At 34.3% G+C, this 23,016-nt stretch overlaps 1 protein-coding gene across 1 annotated transcript in view; it reads left to right on the forward strand.

Moving 5' to 3' along the window:
* Positions 1-14,409: 14,409 nt before the first annotated feature.
* The window catches only part of Hdgfl3 (HDGF like 3), a 41,044-nt gene continuing 32,437 nt past the window's right edge, over positions 14,410-23,016 (forward strand). The window contains exon 1 of the mRNA XM_015492973.2: positions 14,410-14,469. Coding sequence (XP_015348459.1) covers positions 14,410-14,469 — 60 coding nt within the window. The remainder of the gene's footprint in view (positions 14,470-23,016) is intronic.

Raw genomic sequence — 23,016 nt, forward strand, 5'->3', positions numbered from 1 at the left:
TTTTTTTTTTTTTTTTTTTTTAAGAGAGAGAGAGAGGGGCTGGGGATGTGGCTCAAGCGGTGGCGCGCTCGCCTGGCATGCGTGCGGCCCGGGTTCGATCCTCAGCACCACAAACAAAGGTGTTATGTCCGCCAAAAACTAAAAAATAAATATTAAAATTCTCTCTCTCTGTCTTTCTTTTAAATTATTTTTTAATATTTATTTTTTTTTTAGTTTTCGGCGGACATAACACCTTTGTTTGTGGTGCTGAGGATCGAACCCGGGCCGCACGCATGCCAGGCGAGCGCGCCACCGCTTGAGCCACATCCCCAGCCCTAGCCACAATTCTTAAGGATAATATCTTCTAAGCCTCTTATTTCATGCCCAGACTCACTAGCGTGAATTTTAAATCCATAAATTCATTTACATACTGGACAGCCCATTGAATGCCCTCTCAGTTACCACAAATTCATTGTCAAATCTAATGTAGCTATCTTTCTCCACCCAAGTATTCCTGTTCTAGTAAAAAATTCATCCAGTAACTCCCAAAACCAAAGACATTGAATCATCTTAGATGTTCCTTTTTCTTTATCTCCCACATCTTATTGGTCACCTTATGATAAGGATGAGCTGTACAAATGAAGGCCTGGTGGTAGTTCTTTTGGAGAAAAGTGGTATGAGCTTTGATTAATCATATATTTCAGCAGTAAGGATACTAACTCAAAAGAACCTGATATATATTCATTAATGTAAACAAGATTTTAGCAGAAATGTGTACCATCAATTTGAATTTCATTGGTGTTATTATTTAATATATAGAATATATTTTGGTTTTATAGTGGATCATTATAGTGATACTATAGCATAAGGAGCTTATACCTATTGTTATATTTGGAATATTTAAAAACATTAATGATAAAATTTATGACAGATGGAGCTTCACAGGATTTTATTCCCTTTTAAAAATGGCTAATCAAGGTGTAACAATTTAAGAGACCTCAGCAAACTAAAATGAATTCTTGACAGTGAGGGATATCCAGAGATTTGATTGTTCAGTCAGAAAAGAAGAGGTGTAAGGGATGTTATAGTGATCTTCAAATAGTTGAAAGACTCCTATGTGAAAAAAAAGAAATACTAAGTGGGGTAGCGAAAAGAGCATATGCTTTGGTATCAGAGAGGCATGGATCAAATTAAACTCTGCCACTCATTAATTACAACCCTGGGCAAAGTTTCTTACTCTCCATTAGCCTCAGTTACCCCTTCTCTAATATAGAGATAGTATTACCTACTCTAGGTTGTTTGGAAAACTTAGTTAAACCCAAAAGAATTAACTTAGTTAAAGTTACTAATGTATAATTGAAGTTAAACAAATAGTTTGGTCCTTTTCTTCTGTGGTAGATGTTAGATGGGTAGAACTCTATAGAGTCAAAGGATAGAAATTCATAGGAACCCATTTAAGTTGGCTTATCCTACCAAAGAGCAATTAAGAAAGTTTTAGCATTATTGAGAATTTTTGTATCAATAATCAGCACAATAATCCTATGCTATAGATATTTTACTCTTTTTAAAGAAGGAAAAAACCCTGAAGTTTAAATAGAGATTTTATTTATCTTCCCCAAGCTTGTCCAATTATAGTAATTGATCAACTGGAAACTATCTCCAAAGCCTATAAACTCTTAAAGTACATTGTGTGTTTTATCTCTGGTAATGAAAGTTTAAGCATAGCTAATTCAACAGCTATTTGTTGTGTACACATACACACTGATATATACATGTCTTCAGGTGATATAAATTGTTAAGGAGGAAAATATTTGGGGAATAAGGAATGCTAGCAGGAGTAGGGAATATAGAGAGGATGTTTCTGTCTTATAGAATATTCAGGGAAAGCTTCTCTAATAAGATGGCATTTGAATAGAGACTGTTAGAACACTAAATCCTGACTGAAGCTTCTTTTATATTTTGTTCTATTGCTTCTTTTCTACCTACAATTTTGAAGTCTTTAATGAAAAGTTAAATGCTAGCACCTTCTGAGACATAAGATTTAAAATAACTTCCAGTGTTGTTATTTTGGAGAGGATGAGAAAATTAAAATGTGTTAATCTAGGGCTGGGGTTGTAGCTCAGTGGTAGAGTGCTCGCCTAGCATATGTGAAGTGCTGGGTTCAGTTTTCAACACCACATAAAAATAAATAAATAAAATAAAGGTAATGTGTCCAACTACAAATAAAAAATAAAAATTAAAAAAATACTTTAAAAATCCTTAAAAAAGATGTGTTTGTTAATCTTTTTGACCACCTAACTTGCTCAGAGTTAAGAGTGAATTAGTGGAAAGAGCCGCACTGAAATTCATTGCTCTCTCTGTATTTACCTCCGGGAAGTGAGGAAATAAGGAACTTACACTAACCATTTTGACAATTAGATAGAAATTCTAAAATAATTTGGAAAATTAAAAAGTTCATACAAGAAAAGCCAGACTTGGAACAAATTTTTTGTTCATTGTAAATTTTTTCTTAAAATTTTTTAAATTGTGGTAAAATATATATAACATAAAATTTACCATCTTCTAAAATATTTATTCTTTTAGTTGTACACAATACCTTTATTTTATTTATTTATTTTTTTATGTGCTGAGGATTGAACCCAGGGCCTTGCACATGCTAGGCGAGCGCTCTACCACTGAGCCACAATCCCAGACCCAAAATTTACCATCTTAATAACAATTCCTAAGTGTACAATTAGTAATATATAACATGTAAATGTATATTTGCATTGTTTGGTAACCATTACAACCATCCATCTCTGAATTGTTTTCATCTTGGGAAATTGAAACTTTGTGCCTATTAAACTTTCCATTCTCCACCTTCTAGTTCTCAGCAACTACCTTCTGTCTCTTAATGAATGTGACAACTCTAGGTACCTCATATAAGTGGAATTATGTAACATATATACTTTTGTGACTGGCTTATTTCACTTAGCATAATGCCCTCAGGCTTTCTTTGTAGTGTCTGTCAGAATTTCCTTTCTTTTTTTTTAAGACCAAATAATATTCCATGATATATATAATGGAACATTGTGATATTACCAATATTTCATGACTGTCCAAATTCATGGAATAGGAAAAAAGAGAAAGTGATGAAAAGATGCAATAAAGACTGAAGTTAGAGTTCACAACTGTGCCCAGGCATGGCCTTAAATGAGGCAGTTGAGTAGGATTGAGAACAAAAGAAAATAAGAAAGGGTTCAGAAATGCCTGAGAGTGATTAAATGATTGAGTAATCAATTGTAAGATGATCAAGAAGGATTAGCTGAACCTACTACCTTTATGTGATAAAAATAGGCATGCTTATAATTTTCTTTTATGTCTAAAATTACTCAAATTTTGGAGGGGTGAATTTCATCCCTGAGACAAACCAAAAGTGCTGTCTTGTCTCAACATTTTTGTTCCAAGAACCAAGTCTTGCCCTCCGTTTGAAGGGTAAGTTGTGGAAATATTACAGTTAGTTCATTGTGCTGCTGCTTATTTAATTGACAATTATATTGAACCATTAATTAACAGCTTCCTAATCAAAGTACTCAGTATTGTTCACGCCTCTATCTGTGGCATGTATTTGTATTACCTTGCTACTCTTTACTTTCCGTTATTGTTTGTTTTTCAAGCTTATCAGGAATGTATGCCCATCAAAGTGTTTTTATTTTGATTTATGTTAATTTTTGGATTAAAACTTTGAAAGGCAATAGAACTATCCTTAATTTGTATCCTTAAAAAGAGAAACATTACAAGGGGATGCATTTAACAGGGTTCTAAATCCTTAGAATGTCATTAAGACAGCTGTAGATTAAATTTTTGAGGTGTTTGATGGCATTATCATACTTGTGCTTTAATTCAGTAATTTTTGCCTTTTATCTAATATCAATCTAGGGCACGTGTCCCTCTTTTTGGATTGTTACACCAATCCTAAATTTGAACCTATACAGAGTATTTCTTCCTTTTAGTCTTCTGCTGTTTCCTCTTCCAAGGTCTCCAATCTTTTTGGATTGTTACACCAATCCTAAATTTGAACCTATACAGAGCATTTCTTCCTTTTAGTCTTCTGCTGTTTCTTTCCTCTTCCAAGGTCTCTTTAGCCTTTTGTATTATGCCTTATGCTTGACCAAAGCTCTTGTTTATGGTATTTTCCTCACATTTGTGCTCCTCAAAATGAAGAAAAATAGGATGAGAACAATGACTCTGTTAAATAAGAAAGGTCAGAGTAACAAGTATATAAACATCCCAAATAACAAGCAGAATCAGTGTTACAGAAAATAAGTTGGGGAAATAAAAGCTAGATTTTGAGGAACATAGCTAGAAAACAAAAGAAGAGGTGAGAGTCAAAAAGAAGGAGAGAAATGATAATAAAACCCCAAGTATATTTCAGAGTCAGCTTGCCAAAAACATGAACTAAAAAGACAGGGCAGTTAGTTCACAATTATCAGAAGTATAATAAAAGAAAAATTTCCAGACCTTCAAAGAGAGACTAAGGTTGGAAAAGATAATACTTAACAAATTTTATATTCTAAGTAATACTTTTGTTAAAATCTTAAACTTAAGAATTTTGTATGTTTCCAATTAAGAATTGAGGCAAACACTGTTAACTTTTTTGAGATTCACAGTGAACTCTTGGGATTTTTTGATTGGATTTGAATTATATGCATGGATTATTTGAGAATTATTGCTGATTTTAATCCATGAATATGGTCTGCTTCTCCATATATTTAGGCCTTCCTACATGTTATAAAATTGTTTTACAATTTTCTGTACATCTATTTTTATATGTATTCTTTAGGTACATTATACTTTTGTTGGTGTTATGAATGTTTTTATGTTTTTTGTTGCTATTATTTAAAATACATATAAAAGAGCAGATGAACTAGACATAGCATTTCTGAACAAAAAGAATAAGATGATAGAATTTGTCCTACAAGATATCAAAACATAGAATTGTTCAAGTAGTAGTAATTAGTGGTAAATTAAAATAGCATTTGGTTCAGAAAGAGATATATTAACTAGTAGAACAGAAAGTGAAGTCAGAATCTAATGCCCAGGTATGTAGAATCCATGATAGGTGCCCAAGGGTAACATTACAGGGGTGCTGTTTTTAAATAATATTGGCATGATTTCCACATGGGTTTAATATCCATGAATTAATTACTCATAGTATTTATATAAAATTAGGTCCCTATTTCAAAATGTATACAAAAATTATATCTAGGGGCTGGGGTTGTGGCTCAGTGGTAGAGCACTTCCTAGTACATGTGAGGCACTGGGTTCAATCCTAAGCACCACATAAAAATAAATAAATAAAGGTATTTTGTCCATCTACATCTAAAAAATTATTTTAAAAAATCATTTCTACATGTATATGAAAGTTCTTAGAACATGTGAGGTACATCATTATGTTCTGAGAATAGGGAAGAATTTCATGATAATAACACAGAAAAGATTTGCCATGAAAGGAAAGATTGATAAATTTGCATACTTTAAAATCAGTGCTTCTGTTCAGTTAAAAAAATCTATAATGAAAATATAAGCTATAGACTCAGAAAGGATGCCTGCTACACATGGAATCAATAAAGCTTTGGTATACACAATGAATCAATTAGAAAGAGACATGAATAGCCATTTCATAGAATAAATACATAATGCCTATAAATATATAAAAAGGTGCTCAACTTTATTAAAAATCAGGGAAATGCAAATTAAGATCACTATGAGATTGTCAAAAATCAAAATGCTTTGTTTTACAGTGTATGTTGAAGAGGATATATATTAGGAGGCAGTCTTTTACACCACTGAAAGAATATATATTGTTCCACCCACTTTGGAAAACAGTTTAAATTTATGTTGTGAACTTGAATTTTGTGTGCTTTCTAACTTAACATCTCTATTTCTAGTTGTACATCCTAGAAAAACTTAACACATGTACTAGAAGATGCATACAGAAGTGTTCAGACCAGCATGATTCATAATGTCAAAATAACATGGAAACAACCCAAGTCCTGGGATGGAGGATGAAAAATTAAATTGGAGTACGTTGACATAAAAGAATATTATACAGCATAAAAAATGAATGATCTATGGCTATGTATTAGTTGCCTTTAATGTAGTTAAGCTAACATTACAATGTTCATTGTCAAAAGATAAGACAACATTTACTTGTTCTTTAAAAAAAAATATTTAGTACTCTACTAGACACTGTTCTGAGAGCTAGGGATTGAAGACAATGGAAAATTTTTTTGTCCTTAAGAAACTTACATGTTAGTTTAGGGGAAATGTTTAAATAAGCAAGCAAACAAAGTTATGTGTAATTTAGTGCAGCCATGAGAGCAGTGGGAAAAGATGAGACAAGGTAATAGGGTAATATATTGATCAAGGACGGCCTTTCTAAAAACTTGACATTTCAGCAGAGTTCAGTGGTCTATGGGAGGAAGTCAACCACAACAATATGAGGGAAATGTGGGAATGAGCTTGATGTGTTCAAGGGAAAACAAGAAGACGACTGGACTGGGCTGGGGCTGGGGCTCAGCGGTAGAGCGCTCGCCTAGCACATGTGAGGCCCTGGGTTCAATCCTCAGCACCACATAAAAATAAATAAAATAAAGGTATTGTGTCCAGCTACAATTAAAAAAATAAATATTAAAAAAAAAAGACGAGTGATGCTAATATGGAGTCATTAGGGGAAATGGGGCACAAGATAAGTTCAGGAAGGCAGATAAAAGCCATATTAGGTAGGGTCTTATTGTTTTAGTAATGAGTTTAGTTAGTTTGTTTTAGTTGTAGGTGGACACAATACCTTTATTTTATTTTATTTATATGTAATGCTGAGGCTCGAACCCAGGGCCTCACACATGCTAGGTGAGCGCTCTACCACTGAGCCACAACCCCAGCCCAAGTTTAGTGTTTTTAATGTATGCTATAGAAAGCCTTTAAAAAATTAGGCATAGGTGAATGACATGATTAGATTTATGTTTAGGGACTGAAGAATTGATTATTGGGAGTAAAGTTGGGGATGGGGCAGGGGTTGATGCAAAGGGCTCAGGAGACTTTTGTAGAAGTTTAGGCATTAGTTGATAGAGTAGAAGAGGACAGAGTTGTGGGAGAGGGAGCCAGCAGTAGATAAGGAGAGAAATTAGATGAGTGATATATTTGGGGATAATAATTAAAAAGACTCAGTGATGGATGAGATATGTCAGTGAGGAAAAATCAGTACTGACTTCCATGTTTTTCCAGATAGGAACAACTAAACATATAGTGATGCCATTACTCACGTAGTAATTCCAAAAGATAAGTAGATTAGGCCACAGGATTTTGTTTGTTTTAGAACTCTTAAATTTGAGATGCTATTGAGATACCCCTATCCATGTGCATCTGAAGCTCAGAAGGGTCTGAAGTTTGGGGATAAAAATATGAGACTTGTTAACATACAGATGGCATTTAAAACCATGGTCTTATATGAGATCACCAAGGGAGTAAGTGTAGAGGAGAGGAGCTATGAAAGGAGGCTCCTAAGAGGTAGATCATGTGATGGGGGAGAAAAATGTGTGTGTGTGTGTGTGTGTGTGTGTGTGTGTGTGTGTGTGTTTGTCTGTCTGTCTGTGTGTCTTGTGTCTATGTGTCTGTCTAGAAACTCTTTAAGAAAATGTTTCAGTGGACATACAATACAATGGGGAAATATATGTGCAATGGAAATTAGAGATATCAGGTTAATATATTGCAGATGAATAGTAAAAAGGCAACCCTGTAGAGAAAGTTTTAAATGATACAAACAGGCAGTTCACTGAAGGGCATATCCAAATGGCCAATAAACCTATGAAAAGATGCTTAACCTGGCTATTAATCAGGGAAATGCAAATTTAAAAGAGCAGTCACACCTAATGCTTCCAACATTGGAATCGAGGTCATTCATACCTTGGTAGAAATGTGAATTATTACAGCCTTTTTTGAAAGCAGCCTGGTAGTATCTATTAAAATGAAAAATACCCCTAATCTGTGATTCAGTGGTCTTACTCCTAGCAATCTATCTTATGGAAATTAAAGCACCAGTGCATAAAAATATAAGTGTGTTTACTGCAACCTTTTTTTAAGGGCAAAAACACCGTAAACAAGGTAAATGCCAAGCCCTCAGGGAAAGATTAAATTATATTTTATCCAATCATTGGATTATTATGCAGCCATTAAAAACAAATTAATTAGATTTATGCCAGTTGCTTTCAAGGACTTTTCATGATGCAGAGAGTTTTATAAAATATAAAATGTGTATTTATGTGTGAGAGAGATAGTGGACTCTGGTCTCCCCAGCCCCCCAAAATAAAACTGTGTATAAAACATTTGGTTGTGATTATGTTTGGAGAAAAAAAGCATACTTGATATACTTGATTATGAATAGTGATTACCCGAGGTGAGCAATTCTTGGGGGAAGATAAGGAAGTGAGCCTCCACTTCTCAATTACCAAACATGTCTTTAAAAAGAAAAAGGATCTCCATGGTAAAACAGCTGTAATATATCCCATTTATGTAAAAGTCTATGCATTTGTGTATGCAATGTGAAAAGATTGTCACTAAAATGATAATATTAAAGTATAATTAATTTTCAAAAATAAAATGCTAATTTGGGATGCACTTGTTACCATTTTTTTTCTCCTTTCAATGCTGGTTCAGTTGGAGAATCTTGATTGAAGAAATTTATTTCACAGATAGAATAAAATAATTTAAAAATAAATGTACAGGATTATCATCTTATGCTCCTCATTCACTTGTATTTCTGTGTTCCCTTTGCTGGCTTAGCTTTCAACCTTTAACCGACAGTTTGGGGTATAAATTAAACAATATGAGACTAAAAATAAAAAACTGTTAACAGCTTTATGGTCAAATCCACAAGCAGCTAGCAGTGCTCAGTTGAGTGATAAATCCATAACAATATTTGAATAATGAATACATCTACATGATATCTACTATTGCCACACATATTTTGCTCAGTGCACATAAAAAGATTCACAAACTATTAAATTTTAGAGAGAACATGTTTAACTTATTGTATTTATTGATTTTTTTAAAATTGAAATGAAAATGAACATGATAACTGTCATTAATAATGCAAACTTCTCAGAGCATCTTGGGGACATGTGGGCTTGCCCACTACCATTTACAAAATGTTAGGTCTAGCCTAGCTGATTTTCTGTTAAGTCTTTTGTCTCTTAAGTCTTTCTCCCTATAATTTAGAGAGAAAAAGCTGTGACTTCTTTCTTTCCTCATTTTACTCCTTTGTAGCTTTGTTTTGTCTCTTCTCTGTTCAAACCCATTATGTGACATTAGCTTTCTCCTGTCTCCTTGGAGACACTCTACCACTGAGCTACATCCCCAGCCCCAGGAAAGTCCTTACTTGACTAATCACTGTATGAGCTGATGTTGATTCTGTTTGGACTTAGCAACTGTTTAGAGCCGGTTCTTTTGCTCATTAATTCTTTCTGTAGTTTCTTCAAAACTACTCCAGGTTAATTATAATATTATCTTTGTAATATTACTTGTTATAGTATTATTTTAATACATATTTAGTATATTTATAATAACAAATTACTTCAAAACTTAGTGGCTTAAAATAACACACTTATTAAATTGACTGTGGTTCTGGAATCATGCAACCTGGATCCTTTGCCTCTGGATCTATATAGGAGCACAACCATTTTAAGGCTTGATAAGAGGATGGGTCCACCTTCAAGCTTACTTAAGTAGTTGTTGGAAGGATTCAGTTCTTCATTGATTGTTGACTTCATTTCTTCATGAGCTGTTAGCCAGAGCCTGTCCTAGGTTCCTTTCCTCATGGAGCAAAGAGCAACTCAAAATATGGCAGCTCACCTCCTTAGAGTAAACAAGCAAGAGTCAGCAAATAGAAGTCATGGTCTTTTGAAACCTAACCTTAGAAATGACATCCAGAGCCAGGTGTGGTGGTGCACATCTGTGATCCCAGTGGCTCGAGAGGCTGTGGCAAGAGCATCAAGAGTTAAAAACCAGCCTAAGTAACTTAGTGAAACCATCGCTAAGTCTCAAAATAAAATATAAAAAGGGCTGTGGTTGGGACTCAGTGGTTAAGCACTTCTGGTTTCAATCCCCAGTACCAAAAAAGAAAAGTGACATCCAATCAACTTTTCCTATGTTCCATTTATTAAGAGTAAGTAACTAGGTCCAACCCACACTATGAGGGAATTTTACACAAAGCTATGAATGCTAGAAATGGAGAATCATTTTAGAAATAGCCTCCCACACCCCCACAAACAACATTCTTGGGATTATCTCACCTTCACTTTTCTTGATACAGGCAAATGCATCTCTCTTCTTAGTGGTCACTTATTAACCCCCCCCCCTTCCCTGGACGTCTCATGGTACATTTTCAGCTCTTTTCTGCTGCAGTTGCCACAGCTCTAGATGGCCCTCTTGGACTTAAGACAACCCCACAGTCTCTAGTTAATGCTCCATGAAGGCTCAGATTCTTTACAAGAAACTGGAAGTGCAAGCCATACTCAGGGCAGTCAACATCCATTTTACTCTGCTATCAGAGCACCTAACCAGAAAATCCTATACTCTTTCTCAAGATTTCTCAGGGTTGAGTAAAACACTAGTCTTCTGTGACTTTGAAGTTCTAGAAGACATATCTTAAACTCTCCAAAGTGAAATTTCTTTCAGTAAGTTGAGAACCTTAGGGAATGGAGGTTGAGACCCATAGCATATCAAAAATCCTCTTGATAATTCCCAACTCTTTTGCCCTCTCAAACCTGTTTGTTATGCTAGAGCTAGTTTAATAGGGTTTTAACTGAAGTATTTTCAGGTTGGCCTGGGCTTACCTCTTTGGGGAGCATATTATCTATAATTTGGTCTTCAGCTAAAATTGTCACTGGAGTAGTTCTGTATTAACATCCTGTCTCATCTGCTGCTTGCTTTCTTCCTATTCTTTATTTGAGGGCATTTGCCCTGGGCACTTTCCTAAAGTCACTGTAAGAAGAAAAGTGATTACTAACTAATTTTTTAAACCAAACAGTGCAACCTAACAAAGTAAAGATTAATAAAGAATGGAAAGCCTCTTGCCTATAATCCCAGTGGCTAAGGAAGATGAGGCAGGAGGATTGAGAGTTCAAAAACCAGCCTCAGCAACAGTGAGGTTAAGCAACTCAGTGAGACCCTGTCTTTAAATAAAATACGAAATAAGAATGAAGATGTGGCTCAGTGGTTGAGTGCCCCTGAGTTTAATCCCTGGTACTCTCATGCCAAAAAAAAAAAAAGAATGGAAAAGGGAAGAGCAGAACAAAGGATCATATTTAAATATCTTGATCTTCATATTGTGTAAATATTGTTTTTTAATATTTTTATTTTTAGGTGTACATGGACACAATACAATGTCTTTATTATTTTTATGTGGTGCTGAGGATCGAAGCCGGGTCCCGCCTGTGCTAGGCGAGCACTCTACTGCTGAGCCACCATCCCAGCCCCGTAAATATTGTTTTAATAGTGTTTTTGAAATACTTAAAGTGCTTCTAGAATTTTAGATGAAACATTTGAGTTATAATTTGTAGCAAAACTGTACACATGAAGAGAGAAAACAGGCAGTAAACAGCCAGATATTTTAAATGGTTTTCATTTTAATAAACTTCAACATAATGTTTATAAGACACTGACATAGAAGAGAAAGCAAAAAATAACCTCAAATTGAAAAGATCTGTTCAAAAACTGAGGTGGCAGTCTTTGTGTAAACATGTTGTATTTTTTTTTTTGTCTTTTATATATATATTTTTTATTTTAGTTGTAGTTGGTCACAATGCCTTTATTTTATTTTATTTTTTTTATTTTTTTTTTTAATATTTATTTTTTTCTTAGTTTTTGGCGGACACAACATCTTTGTTTGTATGTGGTGCTGAGGATCGAACCCGGGCCGCACGCATGCCAGGCGAGCGCGCTACCGCTTGAGCCACATCCCCAGCCCCCTTTATTTTATTTTTAAGTGGTGCTAAGGATCGAACCCAGGGCCTCACGTGTGCTAGGCGAGTGCTCTACCACTGAGCCACAACCCCAGCCCATCGTGTTGTATTTTTAATGTAAAAAATAAATAGATGTGCATAAGTGTTATGAACTTGATTCACAAGTGTCAGAAATTAGCTTTACATAATCCTTTTGCTTTAAATTTTTTGGTGGGGGAGGAGGTAGGGGTTGCAAGATCTGAATAAAGCAGTAAATTCTCTCATTAAAATGTACTATGTAAATCTTGCATGTAATTAGGCAGATTTCACTGGAGGAGGGCCAGCTAGGAATCCCTACTGGGGAGATGGGAAAGTAATGGTTAAAGTTCTGTAAACAAAAGTTTCCTAGAAATTCAAACCAAATTTAGAATTGGATACTTCCAGCAAACCCTCTTTGTAAAAGGTGGGGGGAAGTGCTCTTTCTCCCCCCAACCCACTTTTTTTTTTACATACATGACAATAGTGGAATGCATTACACTCATTATTACCCATTTACAGCACAGTTTTTCGTAACTCTGTATACAAAGTATGTTCATGCCAAATTATGCCATTACACATGTACTCTCTTTTTTTTTTGCATTACAATTCTTAATACACATATATACCACAATTTATCATATCTCTGTTTGTATATTTAAAAATTGCTCTTTGAATCCAGTGAGACCAGATCTCATTGATTTGGTCTTTAGAGAACATGACTATTTAAAGGAAAAGTCCTCAGCAAACATAGGCAACAGGGTATAACAAAATTAGTCGTTCTTTAATATGAATCCCTTTCTGCAAATTCTTGTTTGTGTCATACTTTTTTCTGGGTTATGCCCTATGTATCTGTTTTTTTATTAGTTTACCTTTTTAAAAATTACATTTTTAATTTCATAAGAAAAATGTGATTTTTAACACCACCACTCCTATGCCACAGAGATAACTGGTGTTCAGTGAATCCCATTCCTTTTATTTTTTTTATGCTTATATGAACCCATAGCATTTTATGGAATTACCATTTTTCAGTTTTAAGTTTGTCCTTTTCACTTGTCCTTACTCTATCATTAACTTTCCAAGTCAGTAGATCTTGACTATGTGGTATGCAATAGTATTCACCATAATTTAGTTAACCATTCCTACACTGATGGCCCTTTAGTTATTTCTTCTTATCTTGTTTTGTTTACGTCACATACTTTTTTTTAAATATTTTTTTAGTTGTTGGTGGACCCTTATTTATATGTGGTGTTGACAATCGAACCCAGGGCCTCACACATGCTAGGTAAGCGCTCTACCACTGAGCCACAACCCCAGCCCTCTTATTTTCACAATATATTTTGTTTCCTAGAAGTGGAATTCTTAGGCCATGTGGTATGTTTTAAATTTTATAACATAAACAGTCATATCAACTTCTTAAGTATTTGTAGCAACTTATATTACCAGTAATTGTCTATGTAAGCATCCATTTTCTATACCTAGTATTAGGCACATTTCTAGTTTAAGAAAATAATTCACCAAAACCACAAAATTAATACTAGGGGGAAGATATGGGAGAATTTTTTGGTAATTGTCACAACACACGACTGAACCAGTCAGGGTCACCCCAGGTGACCTGGGCTGGTACAAAATAATCACACAGAGACAAAGAAATACCTTTTTCTTTGGGTTCTGTGATGGCTCCTCTGACCCAGCTCCCACAGACGAGGCAAAGCAGGCAAGAAAGAGAGCATGCCTTGAACCCGGGTTTTATTGGGGGAGGCTGTTCTGTGGAATATTCTATCCCAAAAAGGGCAAAGGGATAGGATTACAAAGGAACAGGGGAGTGTAACTCAACCCCACTGGGTGACACCTACTTCTGGACCAGCCTACTCCTGGTGGAGTCACACCTTGTTATCTGAGCTTGGGTAACACCCAAGTTACTGGGACCTTGCACTACCATGCCAGACTAAATGCAATAATTATTCAGAACCAGTGTATCAGGACTTAAAGATGTCTGCATCCAGGGCAGCTCCCAACAGGTAATCTTGAAATAGAAAGGGCCTTTTAAACAAGGAACAAACCCATAAGCCACAAAGGAAAAAAAATTAGTAGCTTTTACTACTTAAAAATAATTTCTGCTAGCTAAAATAAATATAATAGGGCTGGAGCTGGGGCTCAGCGGTAGAGTGCTTGCAAAGCACATGCGGAGCCCTGGGTTTGATCCTCAGCAACACATAAAAATAAATAAATAAAATAAAGGTATTCTGTCCAACTACAACTAAAAAACATTTAAAATAAATATAACAAGACAAATGATAAATTTTGAAAAACATTTGTAACATAATAGAAGAGGGGCTAGTGTATATTTTATGTACATAGAGAGCACTCAACATAGGCTATATGATGTTTTAGTCAATAACTGGCCACATACACGATGATGGTCCCATATGATTATAAGGAAGCTGAAAAAGTCCTGTCCCCTAGTGATACTATGGTATAATGCATTATGTATTTGTGGTGATGCTGATGTAAAAAAAAAAAAAAAAAAACCTATGGAGCTGCCAGTTGTATAAAAGTATAGCACATAGTATTAGGTATAGTACATAATATTTGATAACAGTGTTACTGGTTTATGTATTATAATTTTATCATTAGAGTCTATTCTTATAAAAAGAAGTATACTGTTAAGAGTATGCTGTGTTACACCAACAGCAGCCTCCTATATTTCATGTTTAGCCTATTTCTTGATTGTATCATTTTTCTCTCATGCTTGATTTAATCTATTGTTTTATTTATAATGGCCCTAGAAGCATTAGGTTGTACCATACACACACACACACACACACACACACACACACATCTTACAGGGTAGGCATGTAATAGACTGTACCATCTAGATTTAAGTATCTTCCAGGATACTGGAATAAAGATGAACTTACCTAAAGATGCTTTTTTCAGAACATATCTCTCATCATTACGAAATGCATAGGGGTGTGTGTGTGTGTGTGTGTGTATGTACACATACATGCATATGTACATATATAGTCATCCCTTTGTGTCCATGGGTTCTGCAAAAATATTCAGAAAAAATGTTCAGAAAAATAATTCATCTGTACTGAATATGTAGACTTTTTTCCTTGTTATTCTCCAAACAATACAGTATAAGAGCTATTGTATTAGGTATCATAAGTAACCTAGAGGTGATTCAAAGTATGTAGAAAGGATGTATTTGGGTTATGCAAATGCTAAATCATTTTTGTAAAGGACATGAACATCCACAGATTTTGATATCAAAAGTGAGATCCTAGAACCAACCCCCCTGGGTACCAAGGGACAACTGTATATATAAATAAGTAAAATGACCTTTACAGATCAGTAACAAAATGTCAACAGAAAACTGGGCACTGGATATAAAAATGTAGCCATGTAACATACTAATGGAAGACTGTAAATCATCTGGCCTATTTCCTACATAAAGTCTACAAGGAGTTAAAAGCACTGAGTTCTGAGTATATCATGACCTCTCAAAATTATAATCTTTTAAAGATAAAGATGTCAGTGTTTTTCAAGATCTTAGCAAATGAAAAAATGTCTTTATGAATTTTCTCTCAATTAATAGATGGCAGTTTTTGTATACTGAAGATAACTAGGAACTGATATTCCAGACATTTTTGCAAAATGCCATGTTGGAAGGTGTTTCCATAGCATCATATTTGCAATTCTTTCAACAGTGTTCTTTTCAAATATTAAATTGATATTTAAACTAAACATACTTTTAAAAACATTCTTTCCCCTTTCTTTTGCACACATTTCATTTTTTCCATTGTATGCTTTTCCCTAACGCAGAATAGCTAAAGCAATCCTTAGCAAGAAGAGTGAAGCAGGGGGCATCACGATACCAGACCTTAAACTGTACTCCAGAGAATAGTAACAAAAACAGCATGATATTGGCACCAAACTAGGCTTGTAGACCAATGGTACAGAATAGAGGACACAGAGACTAACCCATATAATTACAGTTATATTAGACAAAGGCGCCAAAAACATACATTGAAGAAAAGATAGCCTCTTCAACAAATGGTGCTGGGAAAACTGGAAGTCCATATGCAACAAAATGAAAATAAACCCCTATCTCTCTAGTATGCTTTTTCCCTTTCTGCTCTTACACTGTTTGTTGACATATGTGCAGACTTGTTTTTATCTGAGTTCATTTTTATAATAAGATTACAAGTTTGCTGCCCTCCCTCACCCATTTGCCACACCTCATAATTATAGCCAACCTGTTTATTAATTATTTTAACACAGAAAATCAAATTCTAATTTTATACTAATATTTGACATTAATGGATTCAAAACTTTTCCTTTTTTTCCTTATGAAAAAATCCTTTAAAACTTAGCCAGCTCTGGCAAATTTTAATATTTCATTGCATTATGCAGTTATTATAGTCCAAACCAAATAAATTTCTCTTTCTACAAACCTATAACTTTCAGTTTTCATCTGAGTTTTGTCCTTCATTATCCTCTTTTTTTTTTTTTTTTTTTAATATTTATTTCTAAGTTTTCGGCGGACACAACATCTTTGTTTGTATGTGGTGCTGAGGATCGAACCCGGGCCGCACGCATGCCAGGCGAGCGCGCTACCGCTTGAGCCACATCCCCAGCCCTCATTATCCTCTTTTACATTTTGGAAAAACCCGGATACTTTAAAGACAAAACTAATTTTTTCTCACTAATAAAAACACCTGGCATATGGAGTACTTTATGCCACCATTGTTTTTAATTTTATCTTAATCTCCATATTAATTAGTGCTTTACCAAAATAACTTCCTTTTCACAAAGACTTTAATAGTTGAGAAATTTTTGTCATGTAATAATAATGTCTTTTCTATACCTTCTTAAAGTGGCAAAGTAGCCAGAATTTCAGTATTCTCTCTTACTTCAAAATTATTGGAATATGAAAAGATTAGTATTGATTAACTAAATTTAACATCAGAACAGGAGCTTAAAGTTAAATAGCAATATTGGAAATTATGTTTAATATACCACAAAATATAATTACTGTTGATACCAAAAAAAAAGCTGTCAGAATTGCAATTAATCATAAGCATTATATGAAAGTACTATTGACAGTATAAGATGTTTAAGAAGTTCAAATATAATTAGTGTCATCACAAAAAAAAACAAATCTTATTTTAAAACTAAGACATTTTCTTATATTGCACTGCACAATGATCAAATCTGAAGACAAGCTGTTTTTAGATCAAAATTATCAGAAGTCTGATTTGTTCAATAATTGACTTTTATTACTTGAGTTTTCTTATATAAAATGTTTATGAACTATCAGTTTTCTATTAAAAGGGTTTTCTTAGTACTGGGAATTGAACCCAGGGCCTTGCTCATTATAGGCAAGTATTCTACCACTGAGCTACATCCCTAGCCCTGAGGGTATTTTTCCTAAAAGGCTTTTATATTTAGAATAATACAGTATTTCTTTAATTAAAAAAGAAAAAGAAAATTTGATATTTTGTACATTTTCTTAAAGTGTTAGGAAAACAAGCTTGCACTGATGCATTTCAGTCTCAGTACAAAAATCCTGCAGAATTAAAGGAGTCTCGTGTTAATCACAAGAAATACAGGCAATCTATCCACAGGAACCACAGCCAAAGGTTGAAATGTCTTGAATATTTCCTTAAAAATCACTTTAAGTTTTCTTAAAACATTGACTTTGGGGTCTAACCTCCACAGTGTATGAGCTAATATATCTTGAGCTAGACTGAGAATTGACATTTCTAATGAATCCCAATAACACGACAGAGAAAATCCAGGGTTGAAACTGAGAATAAGTTTTCTAAGGAAAATGTGTAACTGGAATGCCAGAGACAGAAGGAAATAAACAGAGCAAAAGAAATATTTCAAGTAATAATGGCCATGAATTGTCTAAAACTAATGACAGGTACCAAACCACACATTGTGGAAGCTCTGAGTACACCAAACAGAAATAAAAGTACTGTATCAGGTAATAGAAAAACAAAAGCTCAATGAAGGTAATTATCTATTGCCACTGGGTATTCACTTTTGGAGCAGTGCATCCTCTAATTGGCTTAGGAAAAAGTTTCTACTTGAACATATTGGTGTACTACCAAAATTGCCAAATATTTTCAAGTAAGTTAAAAGCCAGACTTATATAATATATATATATATATATATATATATATATATATATATATATAAAGTGAATGCATGTCCAAGCATTTTTAAATTTCTTTTAGTTGTAAATGGACACAATACCTTTATTTATTTTCTTATTTATGTGGTGCTGAGAATGAATCCAGTGCTTTACACATGCTAGAATAGTGCTGTACCACTGAGCTACAACTCCAGCCCCAGTATCCAAACATTACTTAATTTATGAGGCACCCAGCATAATGCTAAGACCAGTTTTTTTAAATTAATATTTATTGCAAGAGGTACAAACTCAAATATTCAAAGAGGCCAGGCAAGCAGTGGAAGTAAGAAAAGAAGGCATTTACAACATTACAGAGAGTGGTAGGAAGTGTAACAAACTTGAGAACAGGTACTGTGTCTGAAGTGGGTCTACTACAGGACACTGTTGTAGAGCTCATTGTTACTGAGTCAGAAGGCCAACTGTATGTTGCTGGATTTTCTCATGCTTTTTTCACAGAATCTATTAATCTGGATTTTAATATGAATCATCTAGTTTTTAAGTATTTGTAACTAATTCTGTTTTTTTTTTAAAAAAAAAAAAAACTGTATGAGCTAAACCCCTAGTTTGCAAATTCTGCTGTCAATACTAGTTGTAAAACATTAAAGCAAAGAGAGAAATTAACCAGAAATTCTGTTTTTCCTTACAAGTTTTAAAAGGATTTTTATTGTTTTTTAAAAAGCTTTCACTTTTAATTTTCCCACAGGAGCAAAAAAGTATATGATATGGTGGTGTTTTAGCCACTGTTAATTCAGTCAGTGCCTACCATGTAAAGAACTATATGCATTCCCATTTTAAGTTCTGTTTTTGTCCATTTAAAATATATTCCTGGATATCTGTTTTACAACAATTAAAAATATACTGAACTGTACATTTAAAAATAGTTATGGTGGTAAATTTTATGTTTTTTACCCACAACTTATATATTTTATATTAATTGTACTCATTTCAAGTTGTTTTTGTGGCATGGTGTTTAATGTTACACATACCAGGTTTTTACAGAAGTTCTATAGTAAGTAACAGTAAATCTAGGAAACAAGATGTTTCGAAAGGTTACTCTAATGTTCTCATCAAAAGATCATGAGAACTTGATTTAGAGAAGTAAATTAAGTAATAGGAGTGGTGATCACGTGGACAGACATTTCAGAAGCTAAATTGACAGGTTTCAGTGGACAACTGAATGTGGGGCTTGAGGAATTAAAAGGTTAAGCTTTCTTGGTAGTAGAGTGTGCCGATAATTAAAGTAGGAAACAAAAACAGATTAAGAGGAAATCAGTTCAGTTTTAGCCAACCCATGGAATTTTAGGACTTGAAGGAAATCTAGAGGTTACCTAGTCCAACATCTCATTTTATAGGTGTGAAAATCAAGGCCCCAAGGGGTTATATGATACCTCTAGTATCAAAATTTAAATCAAAAGCAGGACTTATTTACAAGTTTCTAGGCCCATCTTTTCTCAGTATGCCAGAGCATCTTGCTCTGTGACACATAGTTCATTCAGTTCAAAGGTGAATTTGTGATGACACAGTACTCCATAGGCTGTTGCTATATGTTAGTTAAGATGACTTCAAAAGAAAAATACCAGACCCTTTTTCTTTCTGTGTCTCTTTTCCTATGGACCCTTCCTGAGGGTTTAAGCTGCTTACAGAACCTGCAAGTGGACATGGTTAAGTAGACATTTGAAATTTCATGCCTGAAGTTCAAAGGAAAAGTTAGGGTTGCAGATAGCAGATTGGGGAGATCATCAAAATAATGGCAAAATTGAAATTCTTTAAATAGAGGAGATTTCTTGGAAAGAAGAATGAGAGGGGATAAAACTCTTGGAATACAACCTAAAGAAACAGGGCTGGGGCTGCAGCTCAGTGGTAAAGCACTTGCCTTGCAAGTATGTGGCACTGGATTCGATCCTCAGCTCCACATAAAAATAAAGGTACTGCGTGTCCATCTACAACTAAAAAAAAAATATTTTTAAAAAACCTTAGAGGAAACATCCAAAATTACTAGGAGAATAGGAGAAAAATAAAAGAAACAGAATGGTGAAAGTAGTTAGAAGAGAAGTAGTCAAGAGTACTACTGTAGAGGCAAAAGGAGGAGATGATTGAGGAGGTTATTGATAATAATAAGGGCCTATCTTAGCCTGATTGTGCTGCTATAGCAAAATACTTGAGTCTGGGTAATTTATAAAGATCATAAATTATTGTCTCGTAGTTTAGGAGGCTGGGAAGTCCAATATCAAGGCACCAGCATCTAGTGAGAGCCTTTCTCCTGCATCCTCTCATGGCAGGAATAATAGGGCAAAAGAGAACCAACTCTCTTCATCAAACTCCTTTATAAGGACACCTAGCCCCTTACACTCAGAAGGAGTTCTTAAGGCCTAATCACCTCTTCAAGGCCCTATATCTTAATATTATCCCTATATTAACACCTAAATTTTGGCCACATCCAAAACATAGTAGGGCTGTTGAGGGCAAGAAGGTAGGGACTGGGAAGGAGAATATTATTGAGAGAATTACTTTAGTATAATGGTGGTGGTAATAGAGTTAGATTGTCATGGATGAGAAGAAAATGGGTAGTAAAGTAGAAACCATCATATCTGTACACTTATTTGCTTAAGAAATTTGGATAATGAAAAGAATAGTTTGATACGAAGACAAAGTCAAGGGAATATTTTGAGGATAAGACATGAACATTTTACTTTTACATTTATTCAACCATCCTCTTAACAAATACTTGAAAGCAACCAAACCTCCTTTCAGTAATACTTTTAAACTTTATTTATTTAACTCACATTAATTTTGATATGTATAGAAAATGTACTTATTTAGTGCCTGTGGTACAACTGGTTGCTTTTTAAATTCTTCATATAATACTTTGTATTTATTATAATTGGTTATAACCTCTCTTAATTGTAAATTGGTGAGATTTTGCTCTAACTTAATGAATGTTTAAAATAGCTTATTAGAGAAAGGGTTACATAATCTTTGGTTATTGTTTTATGTAGGACTTCAACATTTTTTTCTTTACACGTTTTTATTGGTGCATGATAGTTGTACATAATGATGGAATTTGTTATTACATTTTTATGCATGCAGGCAATGTAACAGTATAATTTGGCCAATATCACTCCCTAGCAGACTTTAACAGTTTTAAGAATGATTTGCTTAGCCATCCTGAACCAAATATTTATGTTGAGTTTTAATACCAGTATCTTCAATATGTCTCACACATATTACTATAACTCTTTTATTATTTTCTAGTGATTGCTTAAGAGTTAACAATATGTATCTTAAATATGTCATTATCTATTTAGAGACACTATTTTGCCATTTTATACTTTAAACCTAATTACGTATACTTCCCTATGATCTGAATGTGTGTCATCACCCCAAAATTCAGAGTTGAACCCTGATCCCTATTGTGATGACATTAAAAGCAATGGGGCTTTTAGGAGGTAACTAAGTCATGAAAATGGATCTTCACATATGGGATTAGGAAAGAGGTGAAAGAGGTTGTTTGCCTCTTCTACCAAGTGAGGACACAACAAAAAAGTTGGCAGTCTGCAACCCAGAAGAGGACCTTCACCAGAACCCAACATGCTGGCTTCCTAATCTTGGACTTCCTGGCCTCCAGAATTATGATTTTTTTAAAAAAATAAATATTATTATAAATTACCCCATTCATGTTATTTTGTTCTAGAAGCCCAAATGGAATAAGGCAGCCATGAACCCTACAACAGTATAATTTCATTTGTTCACCCTCTCATCCTCTGTACTTATATCCTTTTATCTTATTATTATTTTTACTTTCAACAGTCATTTGTCTTTTCAGTAAATAATGTGAAGACCAAGCCTAATAGTTGATATTTACCTAGTTACTATTACTGATTCTCTCTTTATGGCCTGTAGATCAAAATTTCCATATAGTATCTTTTCCCCTTAACCTGAAGAGTGTTAGGTCTACTTCTCACAAATTCTTTCAACCTTTGTTTACCTGAAAATGCCATTACCTCATATTCATTTTTTAAATGTAGGTAATTGGTTCAGAGTTCGGGGTTGAGATAATTTTTTTTTCTTTCAATAATTTATTTTTTTTTTTTTACAATATCTTTATTTTATTTATTTTTATGTGGTGCTGAGGATCCAACCCAGGGCCTTGCACGTGGTAGGCAAGTTCTCTACCACTGAGCCACAATCCCAGCCCTTCTTTCAACAATTTAAATAGTCATTTCCTTTTAGTCTCCTCTATTTCTGATAAAGAATCTGGAAATTTTTTCAACATTGCTTTTTTTTTCTTGATTTCTTTTTTTACCCTAGCCACTTTCACAATTCTATTTTTTCTGGTTTTCAGTAGGTTGATTATGATGCACCTAGTTATGGTTTTCTTGGCAGTTATTCTGCTTGAAATTTGCTGAATTTTCTTTGGTGTGTAAGTCAATGTTTTTCATCAAAATTGGAGGATTTCTAGCAGGTGTTGTGGCACATGCCTGTAATCACAGTAGCTAGGGAGACTGAGGCAGGAGGATTGTGAGTTCAAAGCCAGCTCAGCAACTTAGCAAGGCACTTAGCAATTCAGAGAGACCCTGTCTCTGAATAAAATATGTAAAGGACCGGGGATGTGGCTCAGTGGTTAAGCACCCCTGGGTTCAATCCTCAGTATCCCGCCCCCACCAAAAAAAATTGGAGGATTTCTGGCCATTATTTATTCAGATGTTTTGTGCCTCATTGTATTCCCTTTCTGGAACTCCTATAATATGTACATTAGATTATTTGATAATGTCCAACAAGTTCTTGAGGCTTTCTTTAAATTTTATTTATGTTTTT

The sequence above is a fragment of the Marmota marmota genome, unplaced genomic scaffold (assembly GCF_001458135.2).
Source record: "Marmota marmota marmota unplaced genomic scaffold, marMar, whole genome shotgun sequence".
Taxonomy (NCBI): domain Eukaryota; kingdom Metazoa; phylum Chordata; class Mammalia; order Rodentia; family Sciuridae; genus Marmota; species Marmota marmota.